General features: G+C 46.4%; 1 protein-coding gene across 1 annotated transcript in view; it reads left to right on the top strand.

Moving 5' to 3' along the window:
- The window catches only part of CFAP43 (cilia and flagella associated protein 43), a 638,428-nt gene that overhangs the window by 585,063 nt on the left and 35,045 nt on the right, over positions 1–18,320 (top strand). The window contains exons 35-37 of the mRNA XM_085607024.1: positions 5,664–5,828; positions 15,088–15,168; positions 15,313–15,466. Coding sequence (XP_085463150.1) covers positions 5,664–5,828; positions 15,088–15,168; positions 15,313–15,466 — 400 coding nt within the window. The remainder of the gene's footprint in view (positions 1–5,663; positions 5,829–15,087; positions 15,169–15,312; positions 15,467–18,320) is intronic.

Raw genomic sequence — 18,320 nt, 5'->3', positions numbered from 1 at the left:
TTTTTGACTGACTTTTTTGCGACTTTTGTCGACTTCGTTTTTGAGTCTAACATCAACTCCTGGTGCACGAGGGATGCCCGGTTTCAAGGCCTGCGGTTCCTGTACCCGACTGATTTCGGTGACTGATCCGCACCGCATGTGCCTCTTACTGTCTGAAGCGCGACCATGACCCCAAGTCGTGCTCCGACTGCCGAACCAATGGCCCGAAGTCTTTGCGGGAGCGGTCCCGAAAGCTACACGAGGCTCGGCAGTCAGCTCCACATCGTTCGAGGTCCCGGTTGCATGGGAGGTCGAGGAACCGATCGCAGAGCCATCACCACTCCTCGTCTAAGTCTTCGCACTCGGGCTCAGGTAAGTCGAAGTCGAAGAAGCATTGTTGCTCTTCGACTTCCCCAGGTCCATCGGCCGACGCCACGAAGGGTGCGGGTGGTGCCCATCCTGCGGCTCCACATGATGAGCCTTCAGGGTCGACTCTGGCCTTCCCTATCTTCTCGGGAGTGACCCCTGCCCAGCTTCATCAGTTCTATGAAGAGATTCATGCCATCTTTGGGCAGCCTGACTCCGCTGGTGCATCTTTGGGCCCTGCGGACATGGCTGGGGGCCCTAGACCTTCGACGCCGGCAGCTCCAGCCTAGGCATTGCAGGGCCCCCTTGGATCCAGGCCTGGATCCGTATCGGCGCTGGTCTACCTTATTACACCTCCACCGGCACCACGTCCGCAGCTGATGCCGGCTTTACCTCCATCCGGCGCCGACCCCGGCTTCCATCCCGATGTGGATATGGAGCCGGACCAGGGTCGACCGACGGCGGATCCGGCGCCAATGGGTACTTTTGTGCCTGTATTCCACCCTGGCCATTTTCAGGCAGTTTGGCAGCCAGAGGAGGGTGAGGAAGACTGGGAGAGGTCTGGTGACCCCTTAACTGACCAATTGCAGTATGACCAGGATTGGAGAGAGGAACTGGGGGATACCAGTGCTCTGGACACCTCACCAGACCTTGGCATGTTGTCTCCTCCTACCGTGGCTACGGAGGAAGGAACGTCTTACGCAGTGGTGTTGCATAGGGCGGCCGAGGCCCTAAACCTCGAGCTACCTACTGTGGCAGTCAGGACTAACCTCCTGACAGAGGTGCTTCAGCCAGCAGGGAGCTCTTCTGAGCCCCTGCTGCCGTTTAATGAAGCCCTCTTGGACATCCTTTTGGGCACCTGGTCCAGGCCCAACACAGGGGCTCCTGGGGATAGGATGGTTGCCCGACGCCACCGACCGGCCCCGGGCGACCACACTTTCCTTTCCCAACATCCCTCCGACGAGAGCTTGGTGGTCCAAGCTTCAACGTCCCAAAGTGCATTCTCTAATGCACCACCGGACAGGGAATCCAAGAAGCTGGATCAGCTTGGGAAGAAGTTGTTTTCTTCCTCCAGCTTAGGGCTGCGGTCGGTGAACACTGCATGCCTGTTGGGCTGTTATTCCCACTTCGTGTGGGATACGGTGGCGCAAGTGCTGCCTCAGTGTCTGGAGGAGGCCCGGGCCGTACTCTCCTGTGCTGTTGCCGAGGAAAGATATGCTGCAAAGTTTGCCATCCGCTGTGGACTGGACACTGCCGACTCACTGGGTAGGACCTTTTCAACGTCAGTGGCGCTTCGCCGTCACATCTGGTTGAGAACGACTGGCTTTTCTGGGGATGTCCAGAACACTTTGATGGACATGCCCTTTAATGGCCGTCGCATGTTCGGCGACAAGGCAGACCGTGCGCTAGAGCGCTTCTAGGACCCTCTCCACCACGCACCCTGCACGGTCTGCCTTCTGCCCCTTTCATGGCCACGGAAGGGGTGCCCCAACACGTTCCTTTCAGAGCCACAGGCCAGCGCAAGCTGTTCAATCTCAGTGCGATCGGGGACGTGGGACCCACCGACGTGGTTCTGGGGGCCAACGGGTGGGCCAGTCCACCACCGCCCCCTCTGCAACAGCCTCCAAAACCTCCTAGTGCGACCTTTCAGGCCCATCAAATGCCAATGGGCAGCAGGATCCGCCATCACCTCCTCCACTAGCGCACCATCACTTTGGACAGGTGGGTTTTGCAGATAGTCCGAAGGGGCTACTCCCTCCCCTTCGAGACTATCCTCCAGCCATGCCACCCCAGTACCATCGCATGTCAGGGGATCACCTGGCCCTTCTCCAACAGGAAGTTACAGCTCTTTTGGCCAAGGGAGCCATCAAATGCGTTCCTGCCCCGAAGTAGTTCATGGTTGCTATTCCCACTACTTTCTGGTGCCCAAGAAGGATACGGGCCTGCGTCCTATGTTGGATCTCAGGGACGTCAACCGCTTCCTCCGGAAGGAGAAGTTCAAAATGTTGACCCTGGCTCAGGTCTTGTCTGCCCTCGACCCTGGAGACTGAATGGTAGCTTTGGACTTGCAGGACACTTATTTTTACATCCCCGTCCTGCCGGCCCAACTGCGTTACCTGTGGTTCATGGAAGGCCACAAGCACTTTGTTTACCGTGCTCCACTTTGGCCTTACCAGTGCCCCTCTGGTGTTCACTAAAGTCATGGCGGTGGTCGCAGCTCATCTGAGCAGATCAGGGGTTCCAGTCTTCCCCTATCTCGACAACTGTTTGTTGTAAGCGGGCTCATCCCAGGCAGTCATCTTCCACATCCAGAGTAACGCCAACCTCCCACATTCGCTGGGTTTCTCCATCAACGTGCAGCTGACCCCCTCTCAGAAGCTCCTCTTCATCGGAGCTGTTCTGGACACGACGCAGTTTCAGGTTTATCCTCTCGAACAGGGATTCTGGCATATTCGGGCTATGATTCCGATCTTTCGGCCTTTATCCTGCGTTTCGGTCAGGATGACCCTGAGGCTGCTGGGCCTCATGACCTCCTGCATCCTGCTAGTCGATCATGCTAGGTGGCATATGCGGGCTCTGCAGTGGGACCTGAAGCTCCAGTGGGCGCAGCATCAGGGTATCTGTCAGATTGCGTCCAGATCACGGAGGGCACTGCACACACTGTACGACAATTGCAGTGGTGGCTCACGAACCAGGAATGGGTCAAAAGTAGATCCCTCTCCCTTCCCCAACCAGAATACACAGTAGTGACAGACGCATCCCTTCTGGGGTGGGGCAGCCACATGGAAGAGGCGGAGACCAGAGGTCTCTGGTCTCCGGCGGAGTCCGAGCTCCACATCAACCTTCTGGAGCTTTGGGCGATCCATCTTGCACTAAAAGCATTCCTTCCCTCTGTCCGGGGAAGAGTAGTGCAGGTGTTCACGGACAACACCCCTGCCATGTGGTACTGCAACAAACACGGCGGGGTGGGGTCATTGACCCTATGTCAAGAGGCCCTCTGTCTCTGGACATGGCTGGAACATCAGGGCATGTCCCTGGTGGTTCAACGCCTGGCAGGTTCACTGAACGCCAGGGCGGAGGAACTCCGCTGCAGGTGCATGATGGATCACAAATGGCATCTTCACTCGAAGGTGGTGAAAGGTCTCTTTCTACGGTGGGGAGAGCCTTGGTTAGATCTATTCGCCACCGAAGGGAACGCGCAATGTCAGCAATTCTGCGCATTGGAATTTCCAAGGCGGCACTTGCTAGGCGACGCTTTTCGTCGTAAGTGGAGTTGCGGTCTTCTATACGCCTTTCCGCCTATACCACTTCTGCCCAGAGTGCTGAAGAAGATCAAATGCGACCGGGCCTCAGTCATTCTTGTGGCTCCGGATTGGGCATGAAGAGTCTTTTATCCTGCTGCTCAACATGGCCATCGATTCCCCGATCCGACTGCCTCTTCGGGAGGATCTTCTGTTGCAGCAGCAGGGGACAGTCCAACACCCAAACCTGTACAGCTTCCACCTCCTTGCATGGAGATTGAGCGGTGGCAGTTAAAGTCATTTGACTTGCCTCCCGAGGTCTGTGATGTAATCTTGGCAGCCAGGCGTCCCTCCACTAAGACGGTATGCACCTGCAGAGAGGATAAATTTGTGGCATGGTGCACAGCAAAGGCTGTGGATCCCCTTTCTGCCCCTCTTTCTGAGGTTCTCTTATTCCTCCTGTCTTTGGCCCAGCAGGTCTCTGCTCTGGGCACTCTTAAGGGCTACCTCTCGGCCATTTTAGCCTTCCTCAGACTTCCTGATCAGCCTTCTCTTTTCAAGTCCCCTGTTGTAAATAGATTTCTCAAAGGCATTACTCCTCTTTTTCCTCCTGTTCCCTTTGTAATACCTCAGTGGGACTTGAACTTGTTTTTTACTTATCTATTGTGCACTCCCGTTGAGCCGCTACATAACTATCCTCTCAGACTCCTCACTCTGAAAACTGATTTTCTGGTGGCCATCACCTCTGCGCGCAGGGTGAGTGAGCTACAAGCTCTGTCTTCCAAGCCTCCTTTTCTGGCTGTTCATCCGGACGAAGTCGTCCTCAGAACTCTACCTTCCTTTCTTCCAAAGGTGGTCACTTCTTTTCATATTGGCCAAAACTATCACTTTGCCCACCTTCTTTCTGCCTCCGCATCCTTCAAAAGAGGAAGAGAGGCTCCAACGTCTGGATCCAAAATGTGCACTCTCCTTTTATTTGGATCGCACCAAACACCAAAACTAAAACTGACCGGGTGGACGACCAGTTCTTTGTTGGTTACGTGGGCGCAAAGAAAGGTCGGGCCGTGCACAAACGGACCATCTCCAGGTGGATCGTTCTGTGCATCAAGGTCTGCTATTCGTTGGTAAAGAAGGAGCCTCCAGTGGGGCTGCGTGCCCATTCCACCAGGGCGACGGCAGCTACAATTGCTTTGGGACGGGTGGTCCCCCTAAATGACATCTGTCAGGCAGCTACGTGGGCATTACTGTACACGTTCACCAAGCACTATTACTACGGCCTGGACAGCCAAGTCCGGAGAGACGGCTTCTTTGGCCGTTCTGTTCTCCAGGACTTTCTGGTGTGAATTTAGTTCGCAGACCCATCTCCAGGGTTGGTATTGCTGGGGTATCTATTCTAAGGTAAGGAATCTATAACTGTTTCTTTCAGATGAACAAGTTACTTACCTTCAGTAACAATATATCTGTAAGAAACATAGGTTAGGTATAGATTCCTTAACGCCCCACCCATCCTCCCCGTTCTGCGAACTGACTTCTAGGGTTAAGGACATCCTTTCAGGTTCCTAGCTTTGTGCACCAGTGGTCAGTGTCTTGCATGACTCTCCGCTTCTGGTGTGGAAAGTCGTGTACAGAACTGACATCAGCGCGCGAGGGCCGCGTCTATGTAGCTTCCGCGACATCATCCCGGCGACCACGATGCCAACGATGGACGCGGAGGCGACCAACGCCACCTTCCGACGCGCAGGACTACTGCTGACGAAAAACTTTCTGGATCCAGTCTGACGCCTGGGGGTAATTCTAAGGTAAGGAATCTATAACTAACCTATGTTTCTTACAGATATATCGTTACCGAAGGTAGGTAACTTGTTCATTAGGTCTCCTAATCCAGAATGATGCTTATGGGTGTGATGCTATACACATAGGACTAGCATTGACTTCGTAAGAAACAAACAGTGTGTGTGCACCCATCTCAATAGACAGCCTGTTCAAGAACAGGAGGTAACGGAAGATTTGGGAAATACTTGTTTCATATGTTCACCCATCTCAGTGCTCCAGAGTGAGATCATATTCTCTTTTCAGACTCTAGGAGAACAGAAGATCGCTAATATGGTAGAAGTCAAAGATTTCCGAAAAGGTATATTTCAGCAGGAATGGGAACATAAAAAAATGTACATGGAAATGGAAGATCTGAACAAGAAGCTTCGGGATATTCAGCGGCTGCGTGTCACTAAGGAGCTCCAGACGGTAGGGCATTATTTAACTCTTCCATACCTTGCCTTTTCCTATTTTTGCAGGATAATGTTTGTTTTATGGAGCATATCCAATTTGTTTCTAAATGCAAGATGCATTTAATGTAGGGGTGGGCGGAATTTGCGTAGTCGTGCTACGCAAAGCTACGCAAAACGGTACAAAATCTCCGCGAACACGCAGAAATTCCACGAACACGCGGAATTGCTTGTTCGTGATGCTTTTTTCCTGTTCGCGAATGCTGTTTGCGTGCTCGGGGGGAAAAATCTCGCGAACACGCATTTTGAGAATGCTAACAAGCACAAAATTCCGCGAAGCTGCAGAATGCAGAATTTTGGGCAATTTCACGTTCTCCGCGGAACGCCAAATTCCACAAATTCCGCTATCGGAACGGAATTTACCACCCAAGCCTAATTTAATGGCCCACAGTGTTTTATTCCTTTTTCACATGATAAAAGACCACGGTTTTCACAATTGACAAGGCTTGGTGAAGCCAATATGCCTGGTTTTAACGTGCTGATGAAAGGAAACCGCATTTGTGCATGCTTTAGCACATTAAAGCCGGACCTGTTATCTTTGGTGCATACAGAGCCAATTGCATAGGCACATCAATAAATACATACTATCAGACACAGAGAGCTACATGTGCGCTGATAGAAAACATACCCGTGAAGCAAGGCAGCAATTAGACTTAGACATCAATGCACATGCAGCACACACAACACCTTTCAAAGCCAACCACTGTAGCTAGAAGTGAATAAGGCGACGTGAAGTAAAACATGAGCATTTGAATTGTATTTAGTTCCAATACCTATGCGGAAATAAAGCTAAAATTGCCCATAAAACAGCAGCTTAAAATAATTGCAGTTGTTTCTTTGAGTATTTACCAACAATAAGGACATTAGACCCACTCGCCAGAGCCCTTCAAAGAGTTCTTCCTTCCTGAACTATGTTTCGATGGTGATCTTTGTAACTGAAGATGCAGAATAGAAAGCAAAAAAAGACTAATGGAAAATATTCTTGTAATTACTGAGGATAACAGGTTGCAATTTTGTAATGGATCAGAAATGTAGCAGAGATGTAATATACAAATGTGATCTCATCTCTCTTACATGAACACACTGTGTATGCTCCTACCTTATATAGATACAACAAAGGAGTGATAGGAACCGTGCAACCTTCCAAAATACAGTATTTATTTATTCAAATGTATTTATTTTAAAAGATTTGTATAGCGCGAACATGACCCAGAAGGGTATTAGAGCGCTTCACAGTAATGGAAGGGGGAGCAAAGTAGGGGAACTTTGAGGTAAGAGAGGCTAACATGTTGAGCTAATAAAATTGTACATAAATGGGAGCAAAATAAAACTTAATAAGGTAAGGCAAAACGTTACTTAATAGGTAAGGCAAAGAATCATAGACATTAACAGTTGATAGGAAAAAGAAACCGGCCATTTCGAAAACAGACAAGGCATGATCCAGTTCAGGCAGGAACTTGTCCATTAGGATTGTTTTTACTTCCTGTTTGAAAGTCTCCGTGTAGGGGATGCTGCGAATTTCTGGAGGGAGAGAGTTCCAGATCTTGGGTGCCGCGCCTGAGAAGGCTCTGAGTCTCGTTTTCTTTTTGCGAAAAGTCTGCGGTTTGAGTAACAATGAGTAAGCACTTCTGGAAGGTCTGCTACCACCTGATACTTCCAGTTTTTAAGCCAGGTATCCAGATGTTTTGAAGGGGAGGGCTTTGTACGTCAGACAAGCAATCTTTAATTGTATTCTTGCTTTGTAGGGTAACCACTTTAGAGATCTTAAGGCTGGGGAAATGTGCTAATTTCTTTCAGTGTAAGTGATCAGGCCAAAGAGCATTGCACTTCCATAGTGTAACCTAGGTAGGACAAGTGCTTTTTCCACCTGCTTGAAATCCTCTTGAGGGAGGAATAGTTTTACGTTTCTAAGAGTCCTTATTTGGTGATTCGCACCCTTGCACATCTTACTAATATTTTTCTTCATGATCAGGTGTGAGTCCAAGGTGATTCCAAGAGATTTTGCTGAGTCGATGATAACCGGGGAGCAGTTGAAGGTAGTGAGGTGTTTCATCCAGAGTTCAATCTTGAGGGTGTGCTTAGGAGGGGAAATGAGAAGGAAATCTGTTCTGGTGGTGTTGAGCAGGAGATGGTTTTCAGTTAGCCAATTTTGGATAATCGTCAAGGATGAGTTGAGTGAGATGAAGTCTTCAGAAAAATTTATTTTCAGATAAAGTTGCATGTTATCCGCATACATATGGAAAAGAATGTTTATGGATGATAGAACATTTGCTAGTGGTTCCAGGAAAAGATTAAAGAGTATAGGAGAAAGGGCAGAGCCTTGTGGGACCACCATGGAAATTGCAGACGGATGGGATCTATTGTGAAGGAAGGAAGAGAACCATTGCACTACAAAGCCACAAGGCCCATCCTGTGTTCCAGAATAGCTAGAAGGTTGTTGTGATTAACCATGTCAAATGCAGAAGAGAGATCAAGGAGGATTAAGAGGCAGGATTCGTTATGGTCTAGCATGTTTAAGATATCATCAATGATGTGGATGTAAGGTTCTTACCGGATAAAGGTTCTGCAGGGGCGCCACCGAGTTCCAAGGAAGCTGTTGTGAAACTCCCAACTTTCCACCACCACCCAATGTCTCTATCCAACTCTAGAGAACAGAGGTGGTTGGGGAAAGAGGGGAAACAAAACAAGGAAGGAGGGGTAAAGATCCAGAGAAAGGCAGTCCTCACTTCATCTGTGTGTCTGGGTGCTCTTGTATCTAGAAAAGCATAAAGAGTGAGTGAGTATGAAGAGTATATACGTAATAATCCCCTCCCCACAACATAGACTATGGAGGCTCTAAGAGTGGTGAATACCTAGTTCAGGAAGCAGTGATGGCCAAACAGGGGGATTCTTGAAGATTTATCACAGGAAAAGGCACAGGGATGACTAAATCAAGGTGCTCACAGATGCCTTGCAGCGTTTTCCATCTTCTACTTTAGGACTAGATGCCAGAAAACAGAGAAAGCGGTGAGACAGTGCTGAAATAATGGTCTACTGTACCCTCTTATACCCCCTATACAGTACCTTTGGTTCGAGGGGAAGGACTCCAGCGAGAAAACAGGAATACCTCTGTTAGCAGAAGAGGAGGGCAACACGATATCCAGACACCATCCAATGCGATGCAGACTGTCTGTCTCCGGGGAATTAAAGGATAAGGGACTGATATAGTGGTGAGTTCGGGAGTTTCCGATCTGTAGAGAGCCCATAAAATGGAGGCGGGATCGGTTAAACCCGGCCGGCCCACGGGACAAAATCCGGTAAGGTGGGCGGAGCACACCGCTACTCGCGAATCCTCCGATACTGGAATCAGGTGTAAGGAAGAGCACTAAGGCTCGTAGCGACAATATGTCCGGAGAAGTCAGGAATGATTTTGGGGAGGCAAAGTTTTGACGAGAATGCTGGAAAGAAGAGACTCAGCTCAAGGTCTAGGACGGGAGAGGAGCTCGAAGGGCGAAGAAACCAGACTCCGAAAGTCTGAAGAATGTCTAAGTCCGGGTCAGAAACAGGAAGTCACAACAACAGCCTGAGGAGCAACACTGGAACACGAAGCCTCGAGCTTACCGGAAGTCAGGCTTTTCAACTCGCCTGACTTCGTTGCGCATGCGCGGTAACGAGCCGCCATGTTGGTGTTGATCGCGGTTTTCCGGGGCTTGCGTTCGGCAATCATGACAGTGGATGAGTGCCGTTACCGTACTGTGACCACTCCTAAAGCCAGATTGGTATTGATCCAGGAGATTGAAAGTCTTGATGTGCGAGCAAAGTTGCGATTTTACGCATTTTTCTAATAGCTTAGCCAGAGTAGGGATGGTGGAGATGGGGCTGATGTTATTGAGATCAGATCTGTCTGCATCAGGTTTTTTTAGAATAGGTGAGACCTGTGCTGCTTTTAGACATTCGGGGATCTTGCCTTGAGATAAAGAGGCGTTAACAATTTTAGTCCAGAGGGGGATGAGGGACTCCTTGATTTCTTTGAAGACAGCTGGTGGCAGTGGGTCGCTAAAGTGATTGGAGGGGTTAATGCTAAGCAGGGTTTTGTAGATGTCATCTTCACTGAGGGGCGAGAAGGAGTTCCAAGTGGCCCTGTTCTTAGTGCTAATACTGGGTGGCTTTTGATTCGGCGAGAGGACAGGCTGAACCGTCCTCTTAAGTGATGTAAGAAGGGCCCTCTTTGCTTTGAGGTCAAGGCTGATGGATTTAGTTTTCTCCATAAAGAAGATAGCCATACATCACTCTTGGACACTCGTACAAAATGCAGTTTTTTAAGCTGGATTCCAAACCTGAGTCTATTTTTACTGGACTATTCAGCTATTCAAGTGATGGCCAAAGCTCCTTAATTTCCTTCGAACAGAATGGGAAGTCAGCATTCATGACACCCACCCCCGCCCGCACTTGTGTGGTCTATTATTCTACAAGGTTAACTGCATTGAAATAGCATAATTGATTGGTCGTGAACCCTCCGCCATGATTGATTGTGCTCCAATCACACTAGTGGGGTCAATATGTCAGTAATCGTATGCATAAGGCTTGGATGAGATGGTTAGGTGTTGGGTGAGATGGTTAGATGAGAGGAGGTGGACCACAGTGGGGACTTTGGTGAAGTGTCTGGGTTCATATAGAAATTAATTCCCTAAACTGACGGTTATGATTTGTCTCTTCTTCCCCTTCACTCTCTGTGCTGAATTCTTCCACTTCCTCTGTTCCTTATCTCCTCTCTCACCTTTGGCAGCTAGCCACCACCGATTGTAGCAGCTGGCGAAACGGAGAGAAGTGGAAACAAAGTTATGTGTCCAGTATTACACACTTTGGTTAAATGGAATAGCTAAAATTGTCCCAGTATGGTGGTTCCAGAGTCTGCACGTTAGTCGACAGATCAATATTTGGTTTCCTTCCTCCCTGTCACAGCCTCTTCTTTCCTTCTCGGCCTTCCCTGACACAAAAGAACTTTCATCCTTTCTTCCTCTCATTTCCTCTTTTCATCCTTATTTGCTTTCCCCTATCCTTTTCCACCCTGTCCGTGTTTTGTTTTAGTGACAGCAGCTGTCATTTCTCACGCATGTATCTGTTTCTCCCCCAGCTCCTTCAAACTTTTAAAAGCATAGTTCAGGTTTGTCTGTGGAAAGTACAGCGGGACAGAGACACAATTTGATTAAGCAGGGAAGTCCAGATTGGAATCCGGCTCCCATACTTTGCATCCCAAAACAGCCACTATGATCCCTGCTTGATCAGTATAAAAAAAAGAAAACATGTGCGGGGCTCAAAGTTTATCTTAGGATCCCGCTGCCGGCACTGCCGAGTGCTACTGCTGCCAAACATCAAGGCTACAGTCATGATTCCACCCCATGTCTCTTTCTTGCACCGCCCTGCACTTTAGGTCTATTTAGCTCACTCTTGCAGGCTCTTCTTCAACATTGTTTTGTCACTTTATCACTGTTTTCCTATCTATCTTCCTTCTTTCTTCTTTGCTGTCTTTCTCTCTCTTCTTCTGGGTGAAATCATGATGATGAGAAACAAGTGCAGGTCTCCCCCTGGCCTGGAAATTAAAAACACAGATTATAATGCATCTCCACACTTCCGCTCCGTTTCAAGGGGCCCCTGGCGCTTCTCTATCCGGTGCAATGCTGCGGCCGAGCTGTGCCGTCATAACATCCTCCGACGGTTCCCTGGTAGGAAACCAAATAGCACGCACTCACGGTTTGTTTAGTTTTAATCCCAATTCTTTATTCGTCTTAATAGATATCCAGTCTTAAGACAAACCAACGCGTTTCACCATCCACTGATAGCTTGATCACGGTTGTCATTACACTTTTGAAATTGACCAATAAAAACAATCAATATTAATCATGTGACTGTTGATGTCATCAGTTACAAAGCATAGAATTCTGGACCTCGTAGTTTTTGAACCTTATATCAATAAACAATACCGTTTCTTGCAAGAATTTGATTCCTCAGTTTTATAATCACTTGATTGACTCTTGCATTACAACCCATATTGAATTTATAAAGTGGGAAAACATTTATAGTGATATGTTTTATTTCCAAATTTGGTCTGCCAAATAGCACTTAGTTATGTGTTATTTGCATAATGTTATTTTTATATTTATATTTGTTTTTTTTTAATATTATTATATATGTATTTTTATCTTATTCATTTCTTTCCCTCTTTTAATTGTTTGCGCAAACAGATTACATAACTTATTGGTCGATTGCTACGTCTTCAGTATGCAGACGTTGGTGATGATTGTCATCCAAGATAGAACCCTCTAGTGGGTCGATATCTGGACTAGTTAATTGCCCTCCAGTGGGCTACAATTCCACTTTTTAAATTGGATTCTTCTCGGACAATGGATTGTATCTATGTGGTTGGAAATTGATTATTTTGAGGTCTTTTTATGCTTTTTTTAAAAGTTTTTTTATATATATGGCAATATAAAGATTTTGTTGTGTTTTTGGTATTTTTTAGTACTTATTTTATATAAAACATTTTCTAAATTGGACTGCCTAAAACTCCCTTTGTCAGTATACCAACTACAGATGAATGTACAGTTTCTCACTCTGGTTGAGGCCCCATGGCGTAAAGGTCCTGAAATTGAGAATTTGCCGTGATTCTCTTTGCCTCAAGGTTTTTTCACGGTCTCCCCCTCTTTCCTGTAGGGGTATTGTTTCCAGAGCGTAAAATACCAAGGATTTCCAATCTCCTCCATGATTGGTCTCCATGTGTTTGGCAACTGCGTTGCTCCTGTCCTTGTTAATTGTTGCTCTGACATGTTCCAATATTCTCTTTTTAAGTTCACATTTCGTACTTCCTATGTATTTCAGTTGACACGGGCATTGGATCACGTATACTACAAATTGGCTTTTGCATGTAATGAGTTCTTTTATCTGCCATTTTTTATTGTTGGGTAATTCGACTTCCGTTGTGTTTTTAGCAATTTGGCAGACTTTACAACTGTGACACTTTTTAAACCCCTTTGTATTTAGCCACTGTGTGCCCTTTTTTTTGGTGGTATGATCTTGATGGTGGCTGTGTATCAATTTGTCTCAAGTTTTTTGCTCGGCGAAATGTGATGTTAGGGTGTTTGCCCATAATTTCGCTCACAACCGGGTCCAATTGTAGGATCTTCCAATTTTTTCGAAGGATGTCTGCTATTTGTTTGGATTCCTTCGAATGATCCAAGATCAGTCTGACTGTTGATTCTTCTGATTTAAGTTTTTTCCTGCTTGGATGGTTATCATCAAGAATGTCTTGTCTTCTCTTCTCGTTAGCCCGTTTCCAACATTTCTGAATGATACCTTTTTGATATCCCCAGTGACTGAACCTTTTTGCCGTTTTTCTACTGTGTTCTTCCCATTCCTTCTGTTCTGAGCAGATTCTTCGTACTCTCAGGAATTCACCGTATGGGATGTTATCTTTAACCGATGATTTATGGAAACTGGTTGCGTGTAAGGTCGCATTTGTTGATGTCTCTTTTCTGTGCAATGTTGTTTCCAATTGGTTGTTGGCAATGTAAATTTCCGTATCCAGGAATATGATTCTTTCTTTACTGATGTTGTATGTAAATCTTATGTTAGCATCAGATGAATTTAAAATTTTGAAATATTCCTCAAATTCCTGTGTTGTGCCGTCCCATATTATTAAAAGGTCATCGATGTATCTTAACCATTTCATCACCTTGTTCACATATTTATCATTTTCAGGGTGCCATGCTACTTGTTGTTCCCACCATCCCATGGTTATAATGCATATATTATTTTTCCTTCTCACTGTCTCCCTCTCTCTGTCTCCCTATTCCTTTTTGGCTTTTTCAATCTCCTTCTGATTGAGTCCTTATTGTCTCTTCTCCCCAGCATTTTCTTGACAATTATTAATTATTTGCCCTTTTTCCTGTCTCCACTTGTTAAACAAATTTTTTAACAGCCTTGTGAAAAGGTTAGTACAGTGGGCATGGGCATTCGAACCGCACACTCGGCAAACTGATTGTTTATCCAGTCAGAGCAGGTGAGGTGCCAAGATTTAATGCCCTACTGCAGAGACATTGTGCGTAATGGCAAGGACGAGGTGATCCTTGCATTAACTACACTGTTAGTGTAGCTGCAGTGACCAGGATTGTGCATTGAAGGATCTCAGAGACTGGGGGCTACACCCGCTGCTCAGACATCCCCCCAGAGGCTGTGAATCACAAATAGGCTGGGTTCAGTGAAGTACTAGGACAAGGACCAGGAACAGAGGTGATGGCAATTGGGGACTGGGATAGTGAGGAAGACGATCAAAAAAAGACATGCTTGCATCGGCACAGTGAAGAAGTGCTTCCGACATGCACATGGGCGTTTCATGGGTAAAAAAAGGATACTGCACAACGATGGCCAAAAATGGTAACACCTTAGTATTTTCTTACCATGCTCCTTATTTGGCGTTGGACTTGGGAACATACCTCATTTTTGCATTTGAATGTCTCCATAAACTCGTTCGGTTTCAAATGTTGCTTTTTTTACAGCATAACTAAAAAGCATGTGAACTATGTTTGTCACTTTCTACTGATTGTTAGAAACAATATTTAATTTCAATTTTCAAAACGTTTTTGTTGCTTTTATACTTACTTGAACATTTGCACCTCTGTGCTCCAGTACCCATTTCCATGTGTGTTTTTTGTTTAAAGAAAGCAAAAAAAAGAAATTGCACTCATATGGAATTATCCCAGAACAGTTGTGGTATGATGCAATTAACGCTGCTTATTTTTAAAATAGTAATCATAAAGTACATAATTAAACCTGCTCTACTTGCCTTTACTAGTAAGCTTTACCACAGGTGGATGGTTCATAAGACTAAGTTCAGTGATTCAATACTCACCAGTGAGTGGCTGTTTTTTTAATGTTGGTATTAATGAATTGTATTTTGCTTCAAATTGAGCTTGCCTGGGTTCCTCGATTGTTGCAAATTTGAGGGGGAAAACTACTCTCAGATGTATTTTATACATTTTATAAACCTAACAAACTGTTGGTGAGGAATTCTGGATGGGCAAAACCTCACATTGCACTCTTTCATGCAGACGTTAACCACCACACTCTCTCCATTAACAAGCCAACGAGTCTGTTCGAATACTTATCTTTAAGAGCAGAAAATAAACGCGTCATTGCATCCCTGCAGATTAATTTAATAAACATGCATCTTTCCTTTTCCACAGTTCCTAAACGTAGCAGATTATGATGAACGTATCCTGCATCAGATTTCGATCCTGGAGCAAACACTTGAACTGCAGGACAAGGTGAGCTTGAATACACCTAAGATATGCACCTGCAGCACTGAACATCTCCATAGACTGCATTAAAAATGATACAACCTACCCATTTCAGAAAGGATCATCCCACTAAACCTTTCCACCCACATCATTCTTTTATTTATTTCATAGGATCATGAGAAAAATGTGAAGAACTGCAAGGAAATCATCAAGGGTGTAGAGAGACAGATGGGTCAGAAAATGCAGGTCAACCAGCAACTTGAGCAGGAAATACAAGAAATGCGTGCATCCGTCTCTGAAAGGAGACACATCTACAATGCTGTTGGTAAGACATCAATATTCTGCGTGAGATGACGCTTCCCGAAAACGCCCTTAAAAAACTCCAGGTGGTGATGGATCCAGCTTTTCTGTAGGACAACAATATAGAATTGGGCAAGATAGTTTCATCTAGTTCCCCACTGTCTCATGTATCCGGACGCCTTTCAAAGCTGCACCTGAGAACACTTAAGGGCTTCTAGCCAGATCACACTATTGGGATTCCATTGTGAAAGACTCATTTCAACCAGGGTACTGTTTTCTAGGTGGCACTCTTTCTGCCAAAGCTGGTTTATCATAATAGCTTAACAGTATTTGTTAAAGTACCACTGGCACCATTGTGTAAGACACCAATATTTACATCCTTTTTTGTGATCAATCGCTATCTATTGTTGTGCCCCACCGTATTTACAAATTCGACTGCAATGCTATTCACCGTTTGCATTCATCTGATGGGGTACACATTACAGATCAAATTTTAACAGGATTACAAAGGAAAAGTGCTACATTTCTAAAGTGTTGAATTTTCAAGCACTATTAGGCCAACTCCCCACTTTTTTTTTCTTCATTTTTTCAATGTTTTTATTGATTTTAAAAGGTCAGACATTAGATGGTACAAGAACACATAAGGACGCTTTTATTAGTATATTAACCAGCAATAGTACGCCCATTTAAGTCATCGTTTTGCATTAAACAATAGTAATAAATGAAAAACCCAATATGCACACCAGATCATTGTTCCATTTGTCCATAAGTTCACTCCAGGCATCCATATCACAGCAGTCCTGCTCCAAGGCGAACGCCGGCCTTTTCCATCATTATCGCGTCGATGGGTGGACTATTGGATCAACATACGATCCATAATGTCCCAAAAATTAAATCAGAACTTATAGCAACAAAAAAAAAAATATATATATATATATATACCTTACCCCCTCCCCGTGCTCAGATCCTATCCTATTTCAGTGTATCCTAACTCCTGTCCTGTTCCAGTGTATGCAGTGCGGCGGTAATGTACACCGTTTCATTCTGGCCCGTCAGTGGTTATTGCCAGTACACAAATGCATGATACGGAATCGGCGGTTTGCGCTACCAGCGCAAGCTTACTCAGTGTAACCCAGTCCCTGAGGTGGGGCGCGGTCATCAGTCATCAACATTCAGCACAGCAAAAACATTCAACAGTGCATGCCACTCCATTGAACTAGGTGTACGTCTTAGCCCCCTGTATTCCTCCCTGCTTAACTCTGCTCCTCCCCATTGAAGTACCTCGGCATGCCAGTCCATTGGGGATGGGGTTCTGGTTGATTTCTAGCGGGTGGTCACCGTACGTTTGGCCAGAAGAAGCGCAAGATGAACAAAACGCGAGGAGGGGTTTCCTTTCTTGGCGCGGGGGCCCAATCCCAGGATGCAATATTCTAAGGAGTCATATGGGCGGGATGGGACCACCGCCTCGAGACTGACACAAACCTTTTCCCAGTAATGACCCAGTTTGAGACATGACCATAGCATGTGTAGTAAGCCCGTCTGTGACGCTCGACATCGCGGGCATTCATCCGTCGTGCCCGGAAACATAGCCTTTAGGCGCCGCGGGGTCAGGTACGCTCTATGGAGCACCATTAGCTGTATGAATTTAAATTTAGGGTTCCTCAAAACCTTTTTAGGGAATTCCAGGATCCTGCTCCATTCTTAGTCCGATAACTGGCGACAGACATCCCCCGCCCATTTGTTTCGCGTTGTCAGTAAAGAGAGCTTTTTCTCGCTCCTGATCCCGTGGGTCAGCCACTTTACTAGCCGGGCACCATTGCCCATCATGTACTGCATTCTGAGAAGTGCGTTCGTGGGCGGCTCAGCCCCCGTGGGTCCCCATGTGGTGCGAATGTAGTAGGTGACGTGGGTGTGCAGGAGAAACAATGTGGCAGACGTGCCATGCGTCTGCATGAATTCCGCATGTGACATTAAAATGTCATCCTGGAAAAAATCCCCCATCGTCGTAACACCAGGCTCTGACCATGCCCGAATCGCGTGGTTGGAGAGCGTGCCCGATCTAGTAGGTACACCAAGTAAGGGTATAGTATGGGCGTACGGCGTTGTTTTGCTAATTATATTTCAGAACGCTGCGCCAGGAACCGACCGCCAACCGAAGCAAGTGTGGTAAGGCTGGTGATATGGGAGCATGGGGCAATAGTAGCCTGTGTATAAGTCCTTTATTTTTGTCCCTGTCCGTCAATTCCAGCTCGTGTAGGTTCCGTCCCGCTAACCAGTATGCAAGCCACTGTAGGTGACATGCATAGCTATATGCCTTCAGATCCGGGACCCCCGTGCCACCCTGGGTGGTAGGTAATTGCAGTTTTGCTAGACTAATACGACGACGTCCCGTGCCCCAAATGAGGTCTGTCAAAAGGGTATTCATTAGCTTAAAGGTCTTTGTGGGTATAGGCAGCGGGAGGTTGGTAAAAAAATATATTAACCGTGGTAACATTACCATTTTCGTAATGGCTACTCTGCCAGCTATTGACAAAGGTAAGGAGGTCCAAAACTGAACCGGAGACTTAAGTGCCGTGAGTGCTCTACCCAAGTTTCCGTCGAGCAGGTCCTGGGTGTTACGGTAAATATGTATGCCCAGATATTTGAAGGTAACAGGCGCGGTATGGAGTTCCCAAGGGGCGAACCGTACAGGTCCCTCCTCCCGCTCAGCGCCGAAGTTATATGCATGGGACTTAGATTCATTAATGGTAAGGCCTGATATTGCGCTGAAGGCATCGAATATTTCTGGTATAGGGTCTAGTTCGGTACTCAGGTCCTTCAGGTAGAGAATGATATCATCTGCGTAGGCAGAGACAATGTGGGTCGCAGTGCCACGGATC

This window comes from Triturus cristatus, chromosome 1_2, assembly GCF_964204655.1.
Source record: "Triturus cristatus chromosome 1_2, aTriCri1.1, whole genome shotgun sequence".
NCBI lineage: Eukaryota > Metazoa > Chordata > Amphibia > Caudata > Salamandridae > Triturus > Triturus cristatus.
Note: the sequence above shows the minus strand (reverse complement) of the source record. Positions and strands in the feature narration are given on the sequence as shown.